The sequence below is a fragment of the Mesoplodon bidens genome, assembly GCF_964165515.1.
Source record: "Mesoplodon bidens genome assembly, chromosome: 12".
NCBI classification, from domain to species: Eukaryota; Metazoa; Chordata; class Mammalia; order Artiodactyla; family Ziphiidae; genus Mesoplodon; species Mesoplodon bidens.
In genome coordinates this window covers 24,848,792-24,876,413 of record NC_138168.1, presented here as the reverse complement: position 1 = coordinate 24,876,413, position 27,622 = coordinate 24,848,792, and the positions used below count along the sequence as shown (strand labels likewise).

At 40.1% G+C, this 27,622-nt stretch overlaps 1 protein-coding gene across 1 annotated transcript; it reads left to right on the top strand.

The window, feature by feature from the left end:
• Positions 1-11,367: 11,367 nt before the first annotated feature.
• CGA (glycoprotein hormones, alpha polypeptide) lies at positions 11,368-13,652 on the top strand. Its single transcript, XM_081251079.1, has 3 exons — positions 11,368-11,616; positions 12,774-12,958; positions 13,392-13,652. The coding sequence occupies exons 1-3, from the start codon at positions 11,517-11,519 to the stop codon at positions 13,467-13,469; spliced, it is 363 nt and encodes a 120-aa protein (XP_081107205.1). The 5' UTR covers positions 11,368-11,516; the 3' UTR covers positions 13,470-13,652.
• Positions 13,653-27,622: the final 13,970 nt, after the last annotated feature.

Genomic DNA, 27,622 nt, shown 5'->3' with positions numbered 1-27,622 from the left:
GATGTCAGCATTCTATTTAGGGATATACCACCTGAAAAAAAAAACATTTAAGAAGTTCATTGTGAAATATAAAGGTTTGAAGGCAGTGTAGTAAAATGCGGTTCAGAGCTTGGAGTTGTAAAGAGACATTCTAAAATCTTAGGTCTGCCAGTGGTGAATTTTGTGACTTTGTATAGGTTACTTCGCCTCTGGAATTCTTTTATCTGCCAAAACGAGAAGAATACCTCACAGGGTTGTCATGAGTACTGAATATATTTATGTGTTCAAGGTGCTCAAAAGAATACCTAGCACACACAAGTGCTCAATGGTTGGTATTCTTTTCAATGTAGAAGTTATTATTACCAAATTCAGTATGGCAGATACTGTGGGCAATGCTAACTCCGAATTTTTTTTCACACTTTGTTAGATTTCCCCTAATAGATTAACTGAATCTGTGTTATATAAATCACACCCCACAGAGGAAAAGTACCGGAAGAAAGTGGAGAGACAAGACTGGCGTCCCATATCTCAAACCCTGGAGGAGAAATTTTTGTTATAAGGGACAGCAGTTGTTCCAGTTATCTATTACTGTGCATCAAAGTACTGAAAAACTTAGTGGGTAAAACAAGAAGTTATTATTATCTCTCAAGGCCCTGCAGGTGGATTGGGCTCAGCTGGGCTGTTCTTAACTTGGATTTCTCATGCATTTGTGATCAGATATTGGCTGGGGCTGGAGTCACCTGAAGGCTCAACTGGGCTGGTCATCCAAATGGCTTCTTCACTCATTATTTCCTGGCCTCTTTCTCTTTCTCTGTGTGCCATCTCATTCTCCAGGGTCGGTCCATGTCGTTTATAGCCTTCTTATTGTGTGGTGGTCTCAGCCCACTAGCACTTCTTACACAGAAACTGGCTTCTAAGACACAGGAAGCAGAAACTGCCAGGTCAGTGCAGGGCTACTCCCACGCTTGGCCCAGTGTTGTATTGGTGTAAGGGACACTCTCATGACTGCCTTATTCTATTGGTATAAGTAGTCATAGGGCCCACCTAGATCAATGGGATACAAAGAGAGACACACCACTTTTCCATATGGAAGTGGCAAGGTCATACTGCAGAGTGAATGTAGGCTGAGGGATATTTTTGTGGCCATCTTTGGGAAGTACACCTGCCGTAGCAGAGAAAACAGGGGCAATAAACAATAAGGGGCTTCTCTTTGCAGTTCTGCTCTGTTTTTTTTTTTAACTATTATTTATTTTTATTTTTGGCTGCACCACACAGCATGTGGGATCTTAGTTCCCCTACCAGGGATCGAACCCGTGGGCCCTGCAGTGGAAATGTGGAGTCCCAACCACTGGACCTCTAGGGAATTCCCTGCTTTGTTTTTATCACAGAAAAAAATGCTTATAATGTGAGGTGCTGGGGTTGAGAAATATACAAACCCAGCCTGTCCATTCTATTATTGAGAGACTTTAAGGTAAATTAAATGTTTCTATAATCTAGTGCTTTTAAATGGAAATGATACTTGGTGTGTCAAAAGATTGCACAAAAACAGTTCAAATAAAGAAAATGTAATGTACAAATTTTAAAAGTTACAAGAATGATTCTTATATTGCTATAAAAATGCTCTGTATAAAACTTTTCTGGCCTTTGGATGTTTTACTTTTCTGAGTGATAAGTTGACACTACTTAATGTTTTGTTCCTGATAGCATTTATTACTGCAATAATGTTAATTTAAAAAATTGGGTATTTTTAAACTACAAATATTTGAATTTCTCATTTAAAACAAAATTTTATGGTACATAGAGTTTGTCCTATCAAAATTTCTTGTTGATTTAGTTTGCAGACAATTTAAAAAATGCTGATGTGCTAGAAAAACCAGAAGGGTAATGGAAGAACTAAGATTTTAATTACATAATTATGTTAACATTGTAAAGTGCCTTAAAATAACAATTAAAGTAGAAAGTGTACATCTTATTTTAAGCCCCTTAAATTTAGTCAGTTAAGAAAAGAAGCTTGTCTGGGCTTCCCTGATGGCACAGTGGTTGAGAGTCAGCCTGCCGTTGCAGGGGACACGGGTTCGTGCCCCGGTCCGGGAAGATCCCACATGCCGTGGAGCGGCTGGGCCCGTGAGCCATGGCCGCTGAGCCTGTGCGTCCGGAGCCTGTGCTCCGCAACGGGAGAGGCCACAGCAGTGAGAGGCCCGCGTATCGCAAAAAAAAAAAAAGAAAAGAAGCTTCTCAAAATATGATTGTTATAAGAATCGTCATAAAGGAATTGAAATTTTTATAATCCTATGAGCACTTCAATTTCCTTCTAAATAGTGCCCGCTCTTTTTCTTTTTAAAAAATAAATATTTAAAGGTCATCTTTTGTTCTGTTTGTTTTTATGGAAACCCCTGGGGTTTTTTGTTTGTTTGTTTTTTTGCAAAGTATACCTGTACAAGTTGTATTTTATATGTCTTTTGCCTCTAAGACCCCCTTTTTTCACTTTCTCTTCATTTCATCTGGAAAATTAAGTCGGCTCCCTTTTAGAATTTTGTGAAGTCAAAAAATACTGTTAAGTAATTGATAAACAGAAATCCCACCCCAAATACAGCTGCTGAACTGTGTGACGTCACTTATTTTCCTGTGGACACTGGGACACTTTGGGGATACACTATTTGCAACCCCTGTGATTAGGCTGGGGAAGTTATGAGGACTGCTGAATACACAAAGCCCTGTACAAATGTTAAAACAGTAAAATATATATATTTACTACCGTCATGTCTTTCTTCCCCATGAAATACGTGTTCTTTATCCTCATTAGTTTTTCACCTCTCCATTTTCCTGTCCCCAGCCTATCAAATGTTTCAACATCTACGAATGCTTTTACTACAGCATTCATCGATCTAACTCACAGTCATTTGCCTTTGTATCTGGGTCAGAGAGCAGAAAACTTATTCATATTTGTGTCACCCATACTTGGCACAGTGCCTGGCACGTAGCAGGTACTTATTCAAAGTCTTTAAATCTTTCAAATGTTCAATTTGGACCTTAAATTTTGCACTTTACAATGTTGAACTGTCAAATCATCCAAAACTCATCTTTTCATAAAATAGAGAAAGCATTAATTATCTATATCAAAGAATGAATGAGGGGATTTGAGACAGATCATGGGAGTATTAACCGTTTCTCTCTCAGCCATCCTTTGACGATCAGTGAATGCGATACTGGGTCTAAGGTTGCTCTAGTGCCTAGGAGCAATATTTGAATGTCTACTTCGAAGATCTGAGAACTTGGAGGATTACTGAGGCTAGGGCCTGGAGCATGGGATCACAGAAGACATTCACTGCTCGACCTGGGATTCAGAATATGTTACAAGAACAGGGTAAAAACCCACTTCCTGCAACTAGAGCACATGAAGAAAGAAAACTAGTAGCCAAGGCTACTCCAAGTTGAGTTTCCTGATCACTGACCCCAGACTCTTTAAATTCATCCAGCAGGAGACATCAGTGGTCACATGGTGGGACGTGAAGGTGAGCCTGTTCGGGGACTGGCTCCATGGGAAGTGGTGGGATGAAGGATGAAGGGTGCTGAACGTCCGCTTACCCTTACGATGCTCCACCTTCACATCTCTCATCCAGGCTGAACTATTGCTATTCGCTGTTCCAGGCAAGATGCTAAAACTTACAGGCCTCTCCTCTGTTTAACAAACAATTCTTACATAGCTATCTCATGCCAGGCAGTGTGCTGGGGATTAAAGTCTTTGCTTTCAAGGGTCCTTTTCATTAGTGATCCTTCACTGAAGGCTGCCTACTTTTCTTCTTCTTGGTGGTTAGCTGGGCTAGATGGGGCTAATGAAGTGAAACCTTCGGTTAACTCTCTAGAAATCAGTTAGATTTAATCTGTTTTGTTAACAAAGAATTATTCCTCTACCCTAGCCAGTCATCTCAAAAATGTGGTATGAGTCAGTTGGGCTTCCTGGTGTGGAGAGTATGGGTGAGTCACCCCATCTACCACCACCATTAGAAAAATCGAAAACCTTACTCTTTGGCAGTGGGGGAGCAATGGCAGCATCTTTGCAGGTAAATGAAGACCAGGATGTCACACTGTACCAAACACTTGTCTTCTTGGAACAATCTTTTATATATATGTACATATATGTGTATTTGTGTACATACATGCATGTACACATATATACATACATCCATATATGTGTGTGTATGTATATTTAATTTGTCTTGAAGCCTTTCAATAATAGGATTGACAGGATGGGATGATAGATTTCTCAGTCCTGGCACCTTACCTCATAAACACTTTTTTTCTGTGATAAAAACAGAACAGAGGAGCTGCAAAGAGAAGCCCCCTTATTGTTCACTGTCCCTAAGTTTTCACTGCTATGGCAGGTGTACTTTTCAAAACTGGCCAGAAAAAAAATCTCAGTCTAAATTCCTTCTGCAGTATGACTTTGCCTCTCCCACATCAAAAAGTAGTGTCTATCTTTGTACCCTCTTTGATAGATGGGGTTGGCGTATATGTGTACGGTACTTGGTGTGTCAAGATATGTAGAGAGAGATATATATAGATATATACCGATGTCCATATGTGTGTGTGTATGGTACACTGCTATTTACCTATTATATAAATCATTTAATACATTAATTATATATTAATGTATATAATCACAATAAATAATATGCAAACATAAATAATAATAGTAAGTTTAACATTGTAAATCAACTATACTTCTATGAAAAATAAAAAATAATAATAGTAAATCATGGCAATAATATTCTTTAATACTCTTAAGAATGCTATCTTGTCCTCACAGAGTCTTATTATATTAAGAACATAAATTTGCCCACATACCTAGTTTGATATAAAGTAACAGATACCCAGTTGAAACATTGAAGCTCTTATATATGCTTTTTATTAATGTTTTCTTTTGAATTCTTATGACTTTTATATCTTAGCATAAAATGGCTCTTACCTGTGGCATATTTAACACTTAGACATTCATGTATTAGCCAGCTACAAATTCTATAGCTAAGTGAGAATATGTCGTCTCTAATGAATTTATTATCTGAAAATATTTTATTAAACACTTATTCTAAGTTGTCATTCAAGAGTTATCTTGTTTCTCAGTATGAATGACAGCTCTACACAAGCAACTTTTGATTGATACTGTTATTACTGTTCTAAAGTCCCGATGCAACACAACTGCATCTACTCTGTGCAAGACCTTGTGCTAGGATGGGGGTGGGTTAGAGGGGCACAGTTTCTACCCTTAAGAAGCTTTACGTGGATGGAAAGACAAACAGGTATATAACTAGCTAGAGTTCAGGACAGACTGGGGAACTTCATCTAAGAATTATAAGCAAAGTGATGGATAAATGCAGTGGAGAGTTATTTATTCTCCCTTTGGGCTTGGATGAAACCTTCACAATGAAGCTGGTGGCTGGGCAGCTCCTTAAAAAACTCTGAGGTGGATGGCTGAGAAGGGGGAGAAAGGCCTTACAGGTCAAGTCGAGAATACACACATTTTCTTGCCCTCATTTTATTCTGATGGGGCAGGTGGCAGGAGGTGAGGGTGTGTTGAGTGGGTGTTGGAGGCACAATGTGGGGTTGGATATATAGAGTCTGTGATGCCTGCAGTGTCCTCACTCGGAATACCAAGAGGCTGAGATTAGTACATCTGATTTAGATTGAGCATGTTTTGCAAAATAGCATAAATCCCAGCTGAACATAATTATTGTTCCTGCCCTGGGTCTTAATGTTTTTCTTCCATATTCCAAAACAGAAAGGCCTAAGGGTGATTAGGCTGATGAAAACATTTATTAAAATGTTTTCGGAAACACCTAGAATTTGAGGGTTAATCCCTTTCTGCTTGGTTAATCTCATCTCTTTTTAAAATAAAGACAAAGCCGTTTCTGTTATTGAAAGTTAAAGGAATGGTGACTTTGGTTCTGCTTTTTCAATCTTCACTTTATCATAAAGCAAATCCTAAAATATGCATCCGTTTCATGCTCTCACTTTCTGCAATCTTGTTATAAATGCTTCTCTCTGAATTAATTCTGATATAATTGTTCACTGCATAATGCTGAATTTTCATAATATATGAGCTGCAATATCAAAGCACAAAAATGATACTAGTTTAAAAAGGAAACCAGTTTCAATTCTGAAATTCTCCTTGTGGCTTTGTATATCACTTAAGAAGTGGTTCTCAAATTTCGGCTCTTAGAATCTGTTTATGATCTTAAAAATTATTGAAGAGCTCAAAGAATTTTTAAAATGAATTTATATTTATCAATAGTTACTGATATAGAAATTATGTTGGAAAAAGTTTTAAAATATTTATTTTTATTTTTTTATTTTTTTGGCTACATGCCTTGTGGGATCTTATTTCCCTGACCAGGGATTGAACCCGGGCCCTCAGCAGTGAAAGCACCAAGCACTGGACTGCCAGGGAATTCCCAGAAATATTTATTCCTTTAAAAACAACAATTTAAAACCCATCACATGTTAACACAAATACAATATATTTATAAAAAGTGACAACTTCCAAAACAAAAAAAGTCAGTGAGAAGAGTGGCATTGTTTTACCTTTTTGCAATTTTTTTTTTTTTTTTTTGGCTACATCCTGAGGCTTGTGGGATCTTAGTTTCCCAACCAGGGACTGAACCTGAGGTCATGGCAGTGAAAGTGTCAAGTCCCAACCACTGGACCACCAGGGAATTCCCTCTTTTTGAAAATTTAAGAAGTACTGGGCTAATAGAACACAGCTACATTCTCAGGTGCTTCTTTATTCAATCTGTTGCAATACCACATGTCATGTAGCCTCTAGAAAATTTCTCTGAACACTCATGAGGGGATGAGAGTGAAAAACCCAAACAGCATCTTAGTATTATTATGAAAATAATTTTGACCTCACAGACCCACTAAAAGTGTTTAGGGTCCCCAGATCTCACTTTGAGAGCCACTGACTTAGGACAATATTTATTCAGTGTTAATTATGGGTGAAGATAAATAAAACCCATAATTACTTGTGTCTAAGTATATAAATCAGGTAGAAATAATGATGTACATGTTTTAGCCTTACCTACATGTAAACAGTCTGTTTTCTGTATTATAAACTGTTGGTTCTACTGTCTGACAAATTATTCTTATAAGATACATGGGTTGATATAAACATCTAGCAAAAACATGGTCTTATCATGTCAGTCTACATGAAAAATCACCACAGGTTTTGAATCACATGAAATTATAAATCTCATTCTGAAATTTTTTTACAAGAAATTTTGGTTTTGATAAATTATAGATTTAGAGGAAGTTGCCCCCCCCAAAAGAAAAATGTACAGGGAAGTCCTGAGTATCCTTTAGCTAGTTCCCTCAATGATAATACCTTCCAAAGCTATAGTACAAGGGGAAAACCAGGAAATTGACATTGGTACAACCCACAGAGTTTATTTGGATTTCACTAGTATTGTGTGTATGTGTGTGTTTCTGTGCAATCTCATCCCATGTTAGATTGTGACACTATCACAATCAAGATAAAGAACTGTCCCATCACCACAAGGCTCCCTGGTTCTATCTTTGTAGAGCCACATTTACTTACTCCCCTCAACTTCCTCCCCACATACTAACTCCTTGAAACTGCTAATGTAGCATCTCTATAATTTTATCAATTCAAGAGTGTTATATAAATGTAATCACACAGAATGCAACCTTCACTCAGCAGGATACCCTTGAGATCCATCCAAGTTGCATGTGTATCAATAACATGTTCCTATTTGTTGCTACATAGTATATAATCTGGTATTGGAAGTACCATTGTTTGCAGAACCAACCATTCCTCTGCTGTTGGGCATTTGGATCATTTCCAGTTTGGGGCTATTATAAATAAAGATGCTATGACCCTTTGTATACATTTTATTTGAACACAGTTTTCATTTCTCTGAGATAAATGCCCAAGTACAACTGCTGGGTTATATGGTAAGTACATGTTCAGTTTTATAAGAAACTTCCAAACTATTTTCCAGAGGGCTGTACCATTTTATATTTCCACCAGCAACGTCTGAATTATCCTGTTTCTCTGCATCCATTTGGTGTTATTTTTATGTTAGCTAGCTGATAGGTATATAATATCTCATTGTGGTTTTAATTTGCATGTCCCTAATGGTTGATATAGAATACATTAAATGTGCTTACTTGCCATCTATATATCTTCTCCAGTGCAATGTCCATTTTTCAATTGGATTTTTAAAATTGAGTTTTCAGAGTTCTTTATATATTCCAGATACTAGTCCTCTGTTAGACATGTGGCTTGCAAACATTTTCTCTAAGTCCATATCTTGTATTTTCATCCTCTTTGAGGATTAACCCATAATTTAGATGAGGTCTAATTTATCATTTTTTCCTTTTATGTATTTCATTGTCAACTCTAAAAACTATTCACCTAGCCCCTGCCCACCCTTCCCAATTTTTTCCTAAACATTTTATAGTTTCACATTTTACAGTTAAGTCGATGATCCATTTTGAATTAATTTTCATATAAGGTATGAGATTTACATTAAGGTGTTTGTTTATATGTTTGTTTTGTTCTGTTTTTGTATTTGTTTTGCCTATGGATGTCCAATTGTTATAGCAGCCATTATTGAAAAAGTCGAAATCCTCTGTTAAATTGCTTTGGCATCTTTGTCAAAAGCCAGCTGGGCATATTTTTTGGTTCTCTATTCTGTTCCATTAGTCTGTGTATCCCTCTGCTAATATCATGCTGTTTTATTACTGTAGTTATAGAATAAGACAACACTGGGAAGACTGGTTCCTCCCACTTTGTTTCTAAAATTGTTTTAGCTACTCTAGATCCTTTGCCATTCAATAATCATAAACTTCTCTGTGTCTACAAAAGCTGTGCTAGGATTTTGATAGGTATTTCATTAAACATAGAGATCAGTTTGGAGAGAATTGACGTCTTTACCATGTTGAGTCTTCCAATCCATGCACATGATATGTCTCTCTGTTTATTTAGGTCTTTAATTTACTTCATCAGTATTTTGTAATTTTCAGTGTACAAGTCCTGTCCCTATTTTGTTAGATTTATACGTAAGTATTTTATTTTCTTTGGAGCGATTATAAATAGTATTGTGTTTTTGTTTCCACATTATTGTTTTTAGTATATAGAAATGTAGTTGATTTTTATGTGTTGTTTTTGTCATGCAATTTTGCTGAACTCACTAATTAGTTCCAGAACATTTTTTGTAGGTTCCCTGTTTTGCGCTTTTTTTTTTAATGTAGATGATCATATCATCTATAAATAGGGATAGTTTTACTTCTTCATTTTAAATTTGTGTGCCTTAATTTCTTTTTCTTGCCATATTGTGCTGGCCAGAATGTCCAGCACTATATTGAATAAGAGTGTGAGAGTGGACATCCTTGCCATGTTCCTGATGTTAAGGGGAAAGCACTTGGTTTTTCACCATTAAGTGTGATGTTATCTGTAGGTTTTTGTAAATGCTCTTTATCAAGTTGAGAAAACCCTTTTGGTTCTTGTTTGATGAGAGTTTTTATCATGAAAGAGTACTGGATGCTGTCAAATGCTTTCCTGTTGATTGATATAATCATATGATTTTTCTTTATTCTTTTGATATAGTGGATTACAATTAAGTGAATTTCAAATATTGAAACAGCCTTGAATACTGTGAATTATTTTCAGTTGGTTGTGTCGAACAATTCTTCTTATTCATTACTGGGTTCAATTTGCTATTATTTTGTTTTGGATTTTTGCATCTAATTTCATGAGATATACCAGTCTCTTGTTTTTTTTTTTTTTGTGGTACGCGGGCCTCTCACTGTTGTGGCCTCTCCCGTTGCGGAGCACAGGCTCCGGACGCACAGGCCCAGCGGCCATGGCTCATGGGCCCAGCCGTTCCGCGGCATGTGGGATCTTCCCGGACCGGGGCACGAACCCGTGTCCCCTGCATCGACAGGCGGACTCTCAACCACTGCGCCACCAGGGAAGCCCTCTTGTTTTCTTTTTTTGTTCTGTATTTGTCTGGTTTTGGTGTCAGGGTAATCCTGGCCTCATAAACTGTTCCCTTCTCTTCTATTTTATGAAAGTGGCTCTGTAAAATTGGTGTTAATTCTTTAAATGTTCTGAATTGTCTTCTCATTGGTAATTCTCTGTCTCTGTTATCTTTCATGGTTTGAACATAAGCAGTTTAAAAATAGGTATAAAAATCTGTCCCTTTCACATATATACAATGGAATATTACTCAGCCATAAAAAGAAATGAAATTGAGTTATTTGTAGTGAGGTGGATGGACCTAGAGTCTGTCATACAGAGTGAAGTCAGAAAGAGAAAAACAAATAACATATGTTAATGCATATATATGGAATCTAAAAAAAAATGGTACTGATGAACCTAGTTGCAGGGCAGGAATAAAGATGTAGACATAGAGAATGGACTTAAGGACACGGGGTGGGAGGGGGAAGCTGGGGCAAAGTGAGAGTAGCATTGACATGTATACACTACCAAATGTAAAATAGATAGCTAGTGGGAAGCAGCAGCATAGCACAGGGAGATCAGCTCAGTGCTTTGCGATGACCTAGAGGGGTGGGATAGGGAGGATGGGAGGGAGACACAAGAGGGAGGGGATATGGGGACATATGTGTGCATATGGCTGATTTACTTCGGTGTACAACGGAAACTAACACAGTATTGTGAAGCAATTATACTCCAATAAAGATCTATTAAAAAATTTTGTCCCTTTTATCTTACATGAGATTTTTCTAGAACATGTAGGGATAAAACCCAGTTCTTAAATGCGGTGAGGTCAATGCCTGGATAAATGGCCAATCACTCAGCTGACCTTGCATAACCTGATCTCATGTACTCAGAATGCTTAGGTAAAGCTGTATCTACAGGTATAAATAAGTCAGGAAGTGGATTTAGGAAAACTTTGATACTACCTGCTGTCTACTCTTGCCACATTGCTGGGTTAGCATTTACTTTGCACATTGATAACTAGGCTTACAGCCCAGCTACCGACCGTGAATAAAAAGCAGGAGAGACATTATCCTTTCTTTCTGTTCTCCCACCTGGGAATGTAGAGATGGGAAGGATGGGCTCAAATGCTTGGATATTTTATATATCATATATAAGCTTATCTATCTATCTGTCTATGTATCCATCCATCCATCCACTCATACAGATATCCTTAGATATTATCTAGTTGAAATTTCATGTTTCATAAATAAGGACATTAAAGCTTCTTAATAGGATGTTAAGATTTTAAAAAGAGAACTTCTTGTTGTTATCATTATACCTGATTCTACTGGTTGATGTGAGAAGTGGGAAGAGTCAATTCTCTACCTCTTTCCAAGGGAGAAATTGCTTTTTTTATACATGGGTTTAGAGTGTATTGGGAGCTGTAAGCAGAGGGGTCAAGACACTGATGACTATTACTATTAATAGTAGTAATATTAAAATTACTGGTTGTTGTTATGCCTGTTAAGCCAATTTTATAGTAACTTTTTTCCCATGTCTGTTTTGCAGAAGAGCCATGGATTACTACAGAAAATATGCAGCTGTCATTCTGGCCACATTGTCTGTGTTTCTGCAAATTCTCCATTCCTTTCCTGATGGAGAGTTTACAATGCAGGGTGTGTGACCAAACTTGGGTTTGCAGTAACAAGAAAGCACACATTTCTAGATGTACATCAATAACTCCATTAATTACATTTCTACCTCCTTTTCAAATGTGATAAATCTTTGCTGTTGGATATCTATCTAGGCACTTTTAGATTGTGAACATAAAATTAAACTAGGTTCCAAAAATGTACAGTGAAAATGATATTTACATGTCCATTTAAATAGCAGCCTGTACATTTCCATCTGAAATAGATTCCTGATTATTCTCTATCTGAGTTTTACAAGCAGAAAGTGCTCCTTATTCAGTCTAGCTAGTTGATTTTTTTTTCTTTTGTTTACATGTCTCCCAGAAGATTTGGGAGGATTTTAACATTGCCTTTGTAGATGAATTTTCAAATCAGTTAACAAGTGAGAAAACAAAACCATTTTATGCAGTAAATTTGTTTTGCTGTACTTTCTCAAAAATCTCATATAGTAGCTGATATAATTCCATCTGCTATGAAATTGCAAGCTACTATTGGCGATGGTTTTTCTCTAGACAAGTGATAATATTTTAACCCCTGTTCCCAAGTGCAGATGCCTGATCTCCTATCAGGCTGTGCCACTCACCATGCTTTCTTAATTCTGACATGCTTTTCTTTGTCAGTATTTGGAGTTGCTATGGGGGAAAAACAATAGCAGATTCTAAATGGGAAAATATTTTGCCTCTGGGCAAAATCCTTCTTTCAGATGAGCATGGTGTTTTCATCTGTCAAGTTTTGCATTCCCTATAGACATACTATCAGCACTGGAATTGAGAAGTCATACTTAAAGAAAGAGAAACTACGGCTACTGAGATTTCCCATGCATATCTGCAAAAATCATTTTCCCATGAAAATAACTGTAGTCGGTACAAATAGATATTGTGTATGAAGATGAACATACAGCCAAAAAGTATTGGGTTGGCCGAAAAGTTGGTCCGGGTTTTCCATGTTACGGAAGAACCCGATGAACTTTTGGGTCAACCCAATATTTATTTATTTATTAATTTAATTTCTTTTGATTTCCAATAAAAAAAAGAATATTTGCTGTCCCATAATAAGGAAAAATGCATAGTCTCTTTTAAAATTATTTTTGGATTATTTTACTCTTTGCCTTTTTTTTTTTCTTTCTTTTTTTCTGGTGATAGGCTGCCCAGAATGCAAGCTAAAGGAAAACAAATACTTCTCCAAGCTGGGTGCCCCAATCTATCAATGCATGGGCTGCTGCTTCTCCAGAGCATACCCCACTCCAGCGAGGTCCAAGAAGACAATGTTGGTCCCAAAGAACATCACCTCAGAAGCCACATGCTGTGTGGCCAAAGCATTTACCAAGGTGAGAACTGAAAGGGCCCCAGAGACTTTCTAACAGTTCAACCAGAGAAATGTCCTCAGAGCACATCCATGGGGTTTAATGTCAGAGGTATCTGATGCCCCATGCTTTACTGGGCATTTGTAGAGTGAAGGGCTGCATTTGTCCCCTTTAATCAAAAGAGTCAGTAACCTTGTGGGCACAGGCTGGATTTATTCTGAATGAAGAGAGTAGGGGTAGAGGTGATGAGGGGCAGGTTGGGAGAGAGTATAGAATACTTAGTGCAGACCTAAGCTCTCAGAGTGAAAATGTCAGCTGAAAAGGAGAATATGCAAATATAGCAAGCATCTATTTAATTCAGCTGGCTAGAGTCAATTTTATTTAACAGTTTTCAATTTTGCCTACCTATCTATCTATATATATCTATCATCTATCTTTTTTTCCCCTTCCTCCTTAGGCTACAGTAATGGGAAATGCCAGAGTGGAGAATCACACTGAGTGCCACTGCAGTACTTGTTATTATCACAAATCTTAAATATTTTGCAAAGGGCCATGTTGATGACTGCTGATTTCCTGGAATGGAAAATTAATTTGTTCAGTGTTTATGACTTTGCAAGATAAAACCCTCCTTTTCCTTACCATACCATTTTTTACACGCTTTAAGAATATACTGCAGCTTTATTGCTTTTCTCTTTATCCTACAGTATAATCAGTAGTCTTGTTCTTTTCATTTGGAATGAAATACAGCATTTAGCATGACCATAAAAAGCTGGTTCCGCTGGAAATAAAGTCTTTTAAATCATCATTCTACCACTGAATTCTAATTTTTTCTGAAAAGTTTCAAGCCAGTTACTTTTAATAGGATTAATGGGAAGGAGGGAGCCAGTGTGGGCCCCTATATACTCAGTGACCCAACACTGGAGAATCTTGTTCCCACCAAGCCTTCCAGAGCAAGCGGTGAGTCCTTCGGCCAGTGTGCTAGTTATGAGACAATCCATTGGGGTGAAGGAAGAAAATATAACTTCTATTTCTATTCATTTTTACATTATCCCTTTAGATGACCATTTGGATGAGTTTTATAGAAGTACAGATACATTAGTATGGTCATGCATGTATAAAATTTATAAATAAATAAATATGCAGATATTGAGGATGTTTGGCCCGAAATTTTTTACTGGTAGAAGTTTTCAATCAGGAAAAAAAAAATAAAATAAAAGAGGAAGAACACTACTCTAGGGTTTGGTAAAGACAAAATCATCCCCAGCCTGAAGTTTCTATCCACTGGCTTATGCCTGACCAAAAAAAAAAGCATCTTATTAGTTCCTGGCAGCCAGGTTGTAACCAAACAGAGGCTAAGGTAAGGATATCATCCTCTTACATTCCATGTCCAGATCCTGATGGGAATGAACAAATGACGAGCAAAGAATTCACTGAGCACTCACTGTGGGCTAGGAGGAACAAACACTTTCACTTAGCTCTGTCCAAATGCTTAAGAGTAGTGCCATGCTTCAAAGTCACATTTATTGAGCATTTATACTTATAAACAGAGATAGACCATGGTTCTTACCCATTAAATTAGATTAGCTGTGGTAGAGATCAAAGCCACCCAAAATTTCAACTCCTAAGGGAGCCTGAAATTAAAAAAAAAAAAATCACACTGGTTACAGATAACACTTTCAAAAAAAAATTCACTCATCACCAATTTGTCAGATTCCATTTCTGAATGAAAACCCAATTTCTAACAGGTAGGTAAACACACCAGGTGTCTGGGTGAAAAAGTTAAATGAGTGCATGTATTTTTAAAGAAACACTGAAATGTACACACATTACTTAACTTGTTCATTCATTTATTTATTATACATTTATTTAATGTCTAGTAAGTGCTGGCCCATGACTAGATCATGGAGATTCAGAGATATCAGGATTCTCTGGAAGATAAGCTTGAGAAAAGATAATGCAGCTTAATTTGAGAAAACAGTGGTGCTGATTCATGGGTTCATTCAAACATTTATTAGATATTCATTGAGAATCTACTATGTGTCAGGTCTTGAGAGCTTGTTCGGAGGATTCAGCAGGAGAAGAAAGCTAGCGATACACCCTTGACTGGAGTGCCCTTGCCCATCTGGGATCATCCTATTTGACAGAGGGGATGGAAGAAGTAATGAGAGAGGAAGGGGACATCCCCATGGTCATTCAGGTCAGCCTAGTCAACCCTGGTGAGCACTAGAATAAGACACGGATGCTGCTCTGAAGCAATCCACAGTCTGGTAGGGAAGAGAGACACAGGCAAAGAACTAAGATCTAGTGAGATTATGCTATGAGAAAGGTATGGATTTTGGTGACATTAAGGGAGGAATGGTTAACTTGGTCTACTGGGGTTTGTCATGGAGAGCTTCACAGGAAAGGTGATACTTGAGTCTAGAAGATAACCAGATTGATGGGGGAGGGGTTCAGTCTACTTTGAGGAAACAGCATAGGTAAATGTCCTGAGATGGGAACCAGTATGATGGTCATAGAATGACAAGAAGTTCAGTGTGCCTGGACTTCAGGGGCTGGTTGGAGGGCTGGAGCTCCAGAGACAAATGGACAACTGTCAACTAGGCATGCAAATAACATGCAAAGAAATGTACATTCCAGCTAGGACCTTCCTTTCTCAAACTAGGGGGCCTGAGGGTTCCTGAAGCCACAGGATTAAACATGCACCTTTCTGTAGGATCAACCTGGCTTGAAGATTTGGGGACATGTTATTTTAATTTCAAAACAAAAACAGATACATTATAGAGTAGAATGCAAAATTGCCAAAATGGGGTTAAAAATTGCGACTTAAAAAGAAACTTCACATTGTGGGTGGGGACTTCTGCATCCTGCTCTTCTGACCCGTCCCAAGCCTCCTGGGAGCTGGTTCACTCTTCTTGCATTAGGAGTTCTTAAGCAGAGGAGTTTGAGAAGTACTATTAAAGGAATAATAGGCTCTGCTTTGCCCTTTAGAAAAGTCATTCTGGCAGCAGGTAAACGGTGATTTGAGAGGGGAGAGACCAGTCACAGGATCATGAATTGGGGCCTTTGCAGAACCATCTTGGCAAGAGATGGTGGTGGCCTACTGGCGGTGAGGGTGAGGGTAAGAGGACGGGACAGATTTGGGAGGAATTAGGAGAAAATGAAGAAATGATTGTGGGTGCGACTCCTGGCTTCTTGCGTCGCTGCTGGATAACTGTGCCCCAAACTGGGAAATGGAATAGGTCTGTGTGGGAGCAGATGGGGGAAATGACAGTTGAGTTTGGGACATGCCGACTCGAGGTGTCTAAGGGGTACCGGGTGAGCGTGTCTAATAGGCAACGTGTATAGCGATAGACACGGAGCTTAGGAAAGGCCTCCAGCCTGGAGGAGTGGGCTCGAGGGTCACCTGTGCTCAGTGGTATCAACCCCACAGGGGTGGCTAGGATTGCTCACGAGGGCTTGCGGGTGTGAGGAAGGGAAGATGCTGGACCACCAAGGAGATTCTGGACCAGCCTGGCTAAGAAAGCAGCTGTTACATCTTTGGGGACAGTCAGTTAGAAAGCTGTGATAGGAGCCCTCTAGAGAAAAGACGATCATCTCAGATGGATAAGCAGCAAGGAGGCAGAGAGGCAGGCATGGAGGCTGGAAATGTTGTTTCAAACCCATCTGAAAAATGCCTAAAAGTGGTATTAAGGGAAGATGATCACATGTTTGAGGGGCGCTTCTTTCAAGAAAACCTCTCCACGATTCACCTCAGCCAGAGAGAGCTGCCCCAAATTCTCCCATGTGAGATTCTTTCCTTATGTCTAAAACACAGGATCCCAGGCACCTTTTTCTTGAATGGCAACACGTCTGACTGAGGCAACACAGCTGACCATTAACATCGTTAACAATGCCATTAACAAGATGAGTTAAACAGGCCACCAGGTCTGTCTGCAGGTCCTGGATCCTGTTTACCAGGGAGGGACGGTGTCAGGCAGGATGATCAAGGGATAAAACAAAGAAACAAGACGTCTACTACTTTGTAGTTGTGTCGAGAACTGGCCATGAGCAGAAACTCCTACGTGATTACAGGGGTGTTGTTGTGGACCAGGGCTCGAGGAGGAGACCAGTAAAACAGGGATGGCTCCTGTCTCCTTGGAGTTAGGGAAAAGGGCAGGAAAAGATGGGAGGAAAAGAGATAGAGGGGAGGGAAGAGAAAGAAGAATGAGGAGGGTATAAAACGTTGCAGAAGGAAAAATGTGTGAGAGGGAGGCAAGAGGGGCAATAAAAGGCCACTGGAGGTGTCTGTGGCCTCAGACATGGCTGAACTGGATTAAAGCAGAAAGGAAAAGCCATAATTCTACTCACTTCCACTTCTTCCCCCAACCTCTGTCAGAATCTATGTAATCACCCATAGTCAAGACCTCTAGCCTACACAAAGCCTTTGTGTGAATGGAAAAAGATGACTCTCTGGGCAGGCAGAGCATCTTTTTTTTTTTTTAATTGAAGTATATTTGATTTATGATGTGTTAATTTCAGGTGTACAGCAAAGTGATTCAGATATATGTATGCATACACATTCTTTTTCAGATTCTTTTCCCTTATAGGTTATTACAAAATATTGAGTGTAGGTCCCTGTGCTATACAGTAGGTCCTTGTTGGTTATCTATTTTATGTACAGTAGTATGTATATTTAATCCCAAGCTCCTAATTTGTCCCCCCACCCCTTCCCCCTCTGTTGGCTTTCTGTCTGTTCTATTTCTATTTTGTAAATAAGTTCATTTGTATCGTTTTCTAAGATTCCACGTATAAGTGCTATCATATGATATTTGTCTTTCTCTGTCTGACTTACTTCGCTTAGTATGGTAATCTCTACGTCCATCTATGTTACTGCAAATGGCATTATTTCATTCTTTTTTATGGCTGAGTAATATTCCATTGTGTATATGTACCACATCATCATTATCCATTATCTGTAGATGGGTATTTAGGTTGCTTCCATGTCTTGGCTATTGTAAATAGTGATGCTATGAATATTGGGGTGCATGTATCTTTTCAAATTAGACTTTTCTACAGCAATATGCCCAGGCAGAGCATCCTGAGTGAATGGCTTCATATTAAATGACATAGGAAAGTGGATGTCAGGCCGACCTTACCCTCTGGCTGGGCACCTTTGTGCAGTGCACACACTGTGCAATCTTACATGGCAGCTCTGCCCATAATCTCATCATCCTACTATGACCATTGTTGCCTTTTGGAGAGATAATGTCTTAAATTGGCGAGAATCTCAGTTGACATCTAAGATTCCAAATATTGATGTCTTCATTATCCTTATACTGCTAAGAAACTTCTGGAGAAAATATTGTCCCAAATTCTTGCCATCTATGGAGAAACTAGAATTGTCCATAACCTGGTCCAACAGGAAGGTAAAACCAACGAATCCACATGTAAACGACCGTGAAGCTGACACGAAGATGTTGACTAGGACTACAAACCTCAAGAGGTCCAGAGAGGTCTGCTTATTTAATAAAAAGTTAATCAACATCAAACTACCTGACATTAGTACAGCACTTTTACTTTCCCAGAAAGTTCTGGGATGGTGCCTCAATGAGTCTCACTCAGCCCCTCAGGGACCAAAAGTTAAGGCAGGTGGCACTGTCTCCATTTGACAGTTAGATAAATTGGGGCACAAAAAGCTTTGGTTGTACAGGGACTGGGAATGCATGGAACTCTGGGTTTCCTCATCTCCAGTTTTGTGCTGCTTCTTTCAAATTCCATTGTTTTCTCAAGGGATGAAATTTTTGCTTTACCAACAAAGGACCCATTTCTCCCTGGATACCAGATAGGAGAACTTGGAGGTTTTCCCAGGGTGAGAAGCCATCGTAGTAAAAGAAATTGAAGTCTGAACTGTGACTTGTCCACTGATGTTCTGTCTCGAAGAGTGAACTTCAGCTTCACCTTTGTAGTTCCTCTCGATTCAATCAACACCTCCTTCAGGCACTTTCTTTTTGAACTTAATTAGGAGAAATACAAAGAAATTTCTCTGTTCTGAAAGCCAAGTAGGATTTCCATATTCTGCTATTCAAAACTGCATAAATATTAAACACTTTTCACGAAGAACTGAAGCTGGGTCTGAGTTTCCTTGGAGCAAAGAGAGAAGTTATTGCATCGACCTTCAAAATGGGAGACATAAACAGGAAATAACTGTTGGATGCTTTTAATGAATTCCTCTTTTGACCCCCAGAAAAGCACATGTTTGGAAAAGTATTTTCCTATTGAACCTGACTCCCAGGGCTCACTCGTCTGAAGGACTTGAAAGCTGAGGTTTTGGGGAGAGAGTGAGGGACATGGGGGTTGGGTAGGACACTCTGAAGAAGCGGCCAAAAGCTTGGCACATGATTGAAAGTTTGTAAGAATGTTTTCAAAGAAGACATTCTGTTTTTTGTTTTTTGTTTTTTTTTTTGAGGTACGCGGGCCTCTCACTGTTGTGGCCTCTCCCATTGCAGAGCACAGGCTCCGGACGCGCAGGCTCAGCGGCCATGGCTCACGGGCCCAGCCGCTCCGCGGCATGTGGGATCTTCCCGGACCAGGGCACGAACCCGTGTCCCCTGCATCGGCAGGCGGACTCTCAACAACTGTGCCACCAGGGAAGCCCCATTCTGTTGTTTTAAAGCCATTTTTATTAATGGAATCCTTGCAAAATGTAGGATAGTAGTAAAGTGGGAAGCACAAAAAACGGCATCGGTTTTCTCCAAATGCTCTTGATCGGAAAGTGTGTTTGAATTATAGTCACTTATTCAGTTGTAAGTTGTCTGTGAACAGTAATTGATTCTCAGCTAAGTTGACAGTAAGGAGAATTTCAGGATGTGCAAATTTCCTTCTTCATACCTTTTTTCTCAATTGCCACGCATGTTGGAGATAATCAGAAAACGCCAGCATTTGCGTCCGGACTAGGAAATGGAGGGGACCTGGGAGGCAGAGCGTAAGTAGCGGTTTCGCCCACGATGGCTTCAGAGGGATTAAGGAAGAGGAAGAAAGCAAACCTGGGTTCGACCCAGAAATGCACCCCAGCTTTGATAAGATGGAGGAAGTGGGAAGGGCATGTGGATAAAGGGTTTCTGGCAGATGCTTGGGTTGACAGTATGGTGGGAGGAATTAAACGCTTAACCTTGGCTATTAGGGAGGGAATTTATGAACTATCTAAATGAAATTATGGTTATTCTAGTGACTGTGTGTCTCTGGTACTGCTCTCTGATGTGGAAGACAGTCATAACATCAGGGATGTAGTCACCGTTGGCATGGGCAGAGTGGACTCCAGGGTGGCCCCATGGTTCCTAGAGCTGAAGACGCAAGTGCTCACCCCAGCGCTGCGAAGCTGAGCGTGGCCAGAGGGTGGCTCTCTCCCCACCTGCTAACACCTCCATCCCATCAGGCAGCTGCAGAGGCACTGGTGCCCCTAGTAGACAGGTGGTGGGTGCATGGCACTTCTGAAAAAGTGGATGGGGCTGGGGAGCGGGTGTGCTTTCCAGGGATGCCTGGCAGGATGGGTCCTGCTCACGAGGCACATTTGTCTTCATATGGATGGGATCCTTCTGTTTATTTTGCCTCTGCTGTGCCCTTTTAGTGGCATCCAACTAGCTGCAGGGGGACAGCTCTAATGCATGGGCACTCGACAAATTATAACTTCATTATTTAAAACTATTTGATAAGCTAAAGTTAAAGCTCAAATCTGTTCACATGAATACACAGCAACATGATATTTGTCAATGGGAGAAAAGGAAAAGCCATTAGGTCCCTTATATATAGTTTAAACTATCATAAAATTTTGGATGGTTGTGAAATAATGGGTTTACGGAGTTTTTTGTTACCTGCATGCACAAAGTTTTTTTGCAGGCAGTGACTATCAAGAATTTGAAGAGGGTATCATTAAAAAGTCTTGACGATGAATTTCATGTAGCCATTTCAAAGGTAAAACTTGACAAAAAGTTATAAAGACATAGCCTCACCTTTCTCATTGAAATTTCTGAAAGTGTTTTATTTGAAAGTTTTATACAAATTTGATACTTTGTATTTTTCTCATAACTATAATTCTTTTTTTTTAACCAAGCTCCATATGGACATTCCCCAAATACCCTCCAGTTCACCCCATATTTTCCTAATTTTTGTGTGTGATCACATGAAAGGTTGTGAAACAGTGGAAGAGATGACCAGATTAGAAAAAAGAAAAAGACTGTGTTTGGCTGCCATCATTACAAAGCAAAGCACACACCAAAGCATCTACTGAACATTCAGGAAAGGGAGATCCTGAAAAATGTTTAGCAAACTAAGGATGGAAAATAGAATTAGTTTTATAGTCACTGTTATTCCTAATTTAAGATGTGTGAAATGCCATTAACTTTATCCTCATTTGGTTTGCTGTCTTTATTGTTTTACATTAGTGAACATAAAAATATTTATAAGCACTTTCATGGGTTCATTCTGCTGAGTCCATTTTCTCTCCTGTGGTTGGGAGAAGGACCACTAAATATTTTTTTCACATCTGTGGGCTCATTTACTCAGGTGTCTTATTTGGATTTGACCAGTTTTTCCGCTAATGTTCTTTTTCTATTCTGGGATCCAATCCAAGAATCCCACTTTGCATTTAGGTGTTATATCTCCTGAGTCTCCTCCATCTGTGACAGCTTCTTGTCTTTCCTTTTCTTACATGACTTTGACATTTTAAAAGAGAACTGGCCAGCTATTCTGTAGATTGGCCCTCAGTTTGGGTTTGTCTGATGCTTCCTCTTGATCAGACTGAGGCTGTGCATTTTTGGTCCTTCTCAGTATGTCATTCTGGGAGCTTATGATGTTGATAATGTCTTATTACTGGGGATGTGAACCATGATGTCTTGGTTAAGGCAGTGTCTGCCAGCTTTCTCCACTTCTCCAAAGTTATCATTTTTTAAAAATATTTAATTAATTTATTTATTTGGCTGTGTCAGGTCTTTAGTTGTGGCACGCGGGATCTTCGTTTTGGTGCACGGGCTCTTCATTGTGGCACGCAGGCTTCTCTCTAGTTGTGGCACGTGGGCTCTAGAGCGTGCGGGCTTAGTTGCCCCCCAGCATGTGGGATCTTAGTTCCCCGACCAGGGCTCGAACCCACATCCCCTGATTGGAAGGTGGATTCTTAACCACTGGACCACCAGGGAAGTCCCCACAGTTATCATTTATTACTGACTGCTACTTTTCTGCAAGTCTAAAATTATTTCAAAATAAAAAGTTAACAAAAATCCTCCTTATAATCTGATTTCTGCATCCCTTACCCTATTGTACTGAGCCTCTTAATGGTCATCCATTAAGATGGATTGTTCATGTTTATTAGAGCAGAAGATGAATCTTATGAAAATCAGCTTGTTGTTCCTTGGCCTTAGTTTTGCGGAGACTCAGAGCCAGACCTGGGGCCCAGTTCAGTGCCTTTCCAGACTCTGAAAGTCTAGCTGGAGTGGATCTCCAGATTTCAATTACTTGTGAATTCTCAGTGACCAGGTCCCACACACTCCTGACTCCGTGGCAGAACTCCCTGAAACTGACCAGTCACCTCTCAGTGGAGCACGAGCTCTTCCAGCCAGGCCAGACTGCTCCAAAGCCCACCACTGTGTCCCTGCCCCAGTGCCTGCTCCACGCCAGGGGCCATCTAGTCCATGCTCCTGCCCATTCAGGCCTGTCCCATCTAGAGGCCACTTGACGTGCTGAGGCAGAAAATGCTGGCTGGTGTGGCTGGAATGAGTGAAGGAGGGCAAGGGCTACATCACACAGGATTTGCTTTTGTCCCAGATACACAGAGAAGATAAATGCTAACTGTCTTGCTGTCATAGACTGACAGTATGCTCAGAGCCAGATAGAGACCATACACAATTCAGAGACTCACTGATAAGCAGGATTTAACTATCACTTACGTGGCTATAAATAATTGGGAATGATTACGGGTTAAGAAAATCCTAGGTGTAATTTCATCTTTGAGAATGACTCTTTCTGTGGTGCTGGGGCCTTGGTGGTCTGACTCAGTTTCTGTATTTGAATAAATGGAGGATGTATTAGTGACTGTAAATTCCTCTGGAGAAAAAAAGGCAGAATGCCATTTTCCTTTAGGTAACAGAAGTCATACCTTTAAAACTGTGCTTCTAATTAAAAAATATATATATGGAATTCCCTGGTGGTCCAATGGTTAGGACTCCACACTCTCACTGCTAAGGGCTGGGGTTCAATCCCTGGTCGGGGAACTAAGATCCCACAAGCCACACAGTGTGGGCAAACAAAACAAGATATATATATATATATATATATATATATATATATATATATATATATATATTTATAAATTTATAGATATTAAAATTTCATCTAAGATTTAAAAGTTACAGATGCTTATGCCCAAACCCAAACCCATTGAATTAGAATCCCTGATGCTTGAGCCCAAGTAGATGCACACTTTAAAACTCCACAGCTGTTTCTAATGTGCATCCTTGATGGAGAAATGCTGCTCCAGATGATGATAAAAGTCCTCAAATAAGAATAAGAACTCAAATAAGAATGGGGACTAGTGTCATCTATTTTTTGCTTTTGAAATTACTTTCCCTAAGGATGTTAGTCTTAATTTCAAAGCACTGCTTGAAAAGCCTATACTTTGCATTTCTTCTCCCTTAACTCTCCTGAATAAACATCTTGAGCTAGGCATCAGCAGGAGAAAGCAGCAGTGATTCTTGCCTTTAGTCTCTGGAGTTTTGGCTTCACTCTAATGAGAGGAATTTCTTAGTAGATTCATTTGTCATGTCACTTCACATTTTTTTTTGATGTGAAGAAAGCTGGTTATGGGGTTCTTATTCATGCATAGTCTTTCTCTTAGGACACAGGTAATAAAAAAATCATCACCATAAATAACAACTCCATGAAGTCATAGCACAAATGAAAATGTTAAGTCTTTAACTTTGTTCTTGACCAAACAAGCTCAAGTGTTTATTGTCTGGCCATTCTCTACTCAGAAGGTGAAGAGAAAATGTTCCACTTCGTCACATTCTGTAGTTGTTCCATTAATCAAAATATCAAAGAAGGTCTAGATGATGATTTTAACTCAAAGAGACAGACGCTGATGTGGCTCAGAAGGAATTTAATTTCTGATCCAGGAGTTAAACACACTGAAGTCATCCACTTGGACTCTATTCTCCCAAAGTGTGACTTATTTAAGTACATTATTGAGTCTCCTATATATTTTCCAGAAGCAGTGGACACTGATATCCACTAGAGCAGAAATGCAGGGCAGTGTGTCTAAGACATTTGGGATAAACTTTTCCCCTTACAGATAGCTAGAGCCATGGGACCACTTCTGGCCAATGGGCTGTTAGTGAAAGTGTGACCTGTCACTTCTGGGCTGGGGTGAATTCTCTTCGTCTCCCACAGGGACTGTTCCAGGGTGATGTTCCAGATGACAAAGCCTCTATGAGCCTGGGTCCCTGAGTGACTATAATCAGTAGAGCTCCTGACCTGCAATGGACATGTAGCATGAGGGAAAAATCAACGTTTGCTCTGCTAAGCTTGTGCAATATTGCCTACCCAGAATGATCAATGAACACCCCAAGACGTGGGTTTCCTTCTTTTTTTTTTTTTTGCGGTATGCAGGCCTCTCACCGTTGTGGCCTCTCCCGTCGTGGAGCACAGGCTCCGGACGCACAGGCTCAGCGGCCATGGCTCACGGGCCCAGCTGCTCCGCGGCATGTGGGATCTTCCCGGACTGGCGCACGAACCCGTGTCCCCTGCATCGGCAGGCGGATTCACAACCACTGCGCCACCAGGGAAGCCCGTGGGCTTCCTTCTTATGTTTTCTTCAGAGTGATTGAAATCAAACCTCTGGGAGGACATGCAAATTAAAGTAAGCACACATTTTATTTTACAGACTTTTTGGCCAGATGACTCTGATACTTAGAGAATAGCTCCTTATTCAAGAACACTGGGCTTTCTCTGGTGGCGCAGTGGTTAAGAATCTGCCTACCAATGCAGGGGACACGGGTTCGAGCCCTGGTCCAGGAAGATCCCACAGGCCACAGAGCAACTAAGCCTGTGTGCCACAACTACTGAGCCCACATGCTACAACTACTGAAGCCTGGGCGCCTAGAGCCTGTGCTCCGCAGAAAGAGAAGCCACCGCTGTGAGAAGCCCGCGCACCGCAACGAAGAGAGTAGACCCCACTCGCCGCAACTAGAGAAAGCCTGCGCGCAGCAACAAAGACCCAACGCAGCCAAAAAAAAAAAATAAAATAAATAAATTTATATAAAAAAAGCAACTTAAAAGCTTTAAAAAGAAGAATGTTAAAACCACTAAAAAAATATATGTATATCCTTTCTTGATCATTCCTGATATTTCTTGTTAAGAGCCCTCTGTTACATCCTAAGACGTTGCTGGAGTGTTTTGTTGGCGACAGCCTTCAGGAAAAATTGATCTGCTCGGAGCCTGGTGCCAGTGAGGCTGCTATTTTTTCCCTTTGGCACTTCTAACCGTACTTTACTACCTCAGGAAATCCAGAAGGACTAAGCATCTCACACCCACCTTCTTAGATCCTTCAACTTAAATTTTTAGGCTCTCAGGACCACAAATTCAGATTCCTGTCAGGCTGGAAGAGGAGGTCTCTCCAGCTTTGTTCTCTTGAAAAATTCCTTCAGAGCTTCTCATATACTAGCTCAGGACTGTTAGCTACAGAAATTAATATACAGACGGTGAGGATAACAGTCATGATGATTGCTATGACCAGGTCCATATTCCTTGAAAGCACTAATTTCTCTCATTCACTTAAAAGAAAACACACATTTAGTAGAAAATGCACTTCACATCTTGAATTTTGATCTTTTCCTGGACTGGTGATGTGAGGTACCATCCTCTCTCGAGATGCTGGGCAAAGGCAGTGTGCCTCAGCTCCCAGCCAGCCACGCGATCACCAGGGTAAACAACTGAAACACAACCGTCCTGTGCCCATACAGCCATCCTGTTTTTCACTTTCAGTACAGTTTTCAATAGATTACACGATATATTCAATGCCGTGTCATAAAATAGGCTTTGCGTTAGATGATTTGCCCAACTGTAGGCTAACGTAAGTGTTCTGAGCACATTTAAGGTAGGCTAGGCTAAGCTATGATGTTTGCTAGGTTAGGTGTATTAAATGCATTTTTGACTTACAATATTTTCTTTTTTAACTTTTTTGGCTGTGCAGCCTGCGGGATCTTAGTTCCCTAACCAGGGATCGAACCCCGGCCCTAAGGGATCGAACCTGGGCCCTACAGGATGGAACTCACGTGGAGTTCTAACCACTGGACTGCCAGGGAATTCCCTCAACTTAGGATATTTTCAACTTGTGATGGGTTTATCCGGACATAACCCAATAAGTTGAGGGAGATCTGTATACAATTTCAATAGTCGTTGCCTTCAATTTTCTTATAGTCTACCTGAGGAAAACAAGAGGAGAATAACAACAAAACAAGTGAATAAGTGTAGAGAAATAAATGAGTGGGCAAAAAAGAAAGCTGTGGGAATTCCTACTAGAAAAAAGTTGCTACAGGCTGGGGGAAAGTAAGAGTTAATCTATGGATTTACAGATAACTGTTGACAGATAAGGGTGGGCATATCGGCATGTATGTGGCGTAGTGTGTAAAAAGGCAGGGGATGGTCATGAGGCAGGAATAAAGTGAGAACTGGGGAGAGAGGCTTGCAAAGATAGGTTGGGAGCAGACTGTCGAAAGCATTGGACTTTGGACTCAGGATATAGAACTTTAGTTTCTAGAAAATGGAGAGTCATGATTAAAATTTTTTTTTCTTTTAATACGGAGAGTGTCATAAACCTGGTGGCCAGCCAGTCTGCCAGCCAACTGCTGGGTTCTTTGGAGAGGGAGGGACCTGGAAGTGAGGCTGCTTTCACTGTAGGCCAGTAGCATGTGTGGAGAGTGGAGGTAGCTAAAGAGGCTGTGATGAGAAAAGGGGGTGCAAATCTGGGGCTGCTAAATCAGTGACAAAGATAATGGTCAACATCTATTAGCTCATACAGTGTGCCAGGCACTGTTATAAGCGTTATATAAATGATGCTTAAATCATTTAATTCTCACAACAATCTTTGAGGTAGGTATTGTTATTATTTGTGTTTCAAAGATTGAAAAACAGAAATGAGGGTAAGTACCTTGCCCCAGGTCTTACAGCTAGTAAGATTTGGGGTGCTCTCTAGTGACTGCCATGGGATGGAAATGGAGGTCAGCAGAATCCAGACTGTCTGATGAGCCTCTCTACTGGCTGCAGAGGGGATGCTGAGCTTATTCGGGGTGAAATATCCCCTTGGGAAGCTGGAACGTGGACTTCCTTCATCCTCAAGTGTCAGTGCTGCCCTGTGGGACCCAGGGACTAACGGGACAGGGCCAGCAAGGTAAATCATAACCAGGACACCTTCTCTGAGGCTGAGTTCTTTAACTAGGACATCCTGAACTCTCAGTTAACTGTGCTTATAGAAAAGGAAGAGCATGCGCTTGGGTGCAGAGATGCGTCTGAGCCAGGAACTGCCATTTCCTAGCTGTGTATCCTTGTGTGAGTGACTTAACCTTGCTGAGGCTTCATTGCCATACTTGCAAAGTGGAGATGATAACAATGTCTTCTTCATAGTGTTGTTTTGAGTATTAAAGGGAACGAGGAGGTAAATTGCTCAGC

Coding starts and splice junctions, on each gene's coding strand:
- CGA (XM_081251079.1), top strand. CDS start 11,517: ATGGATTACTACAGAAAATATGCAGCTGTCATTCTGGCCACATTGTCT. Junction 11,617..12,773: donor TGGAGAGTTTACAATGCAGG/GTGTGTGACCAA, acceptor TTCTGGTGATAG/GCTGCCCAGAATGCAAGCTA. Junction 12,959..13,391: donor TGGCCAAAGCATTTACCAAG/GTGAGAACTGAA, acceptor CTTCCTCCTTAG/GCTACAGTAATGGGAAATGC.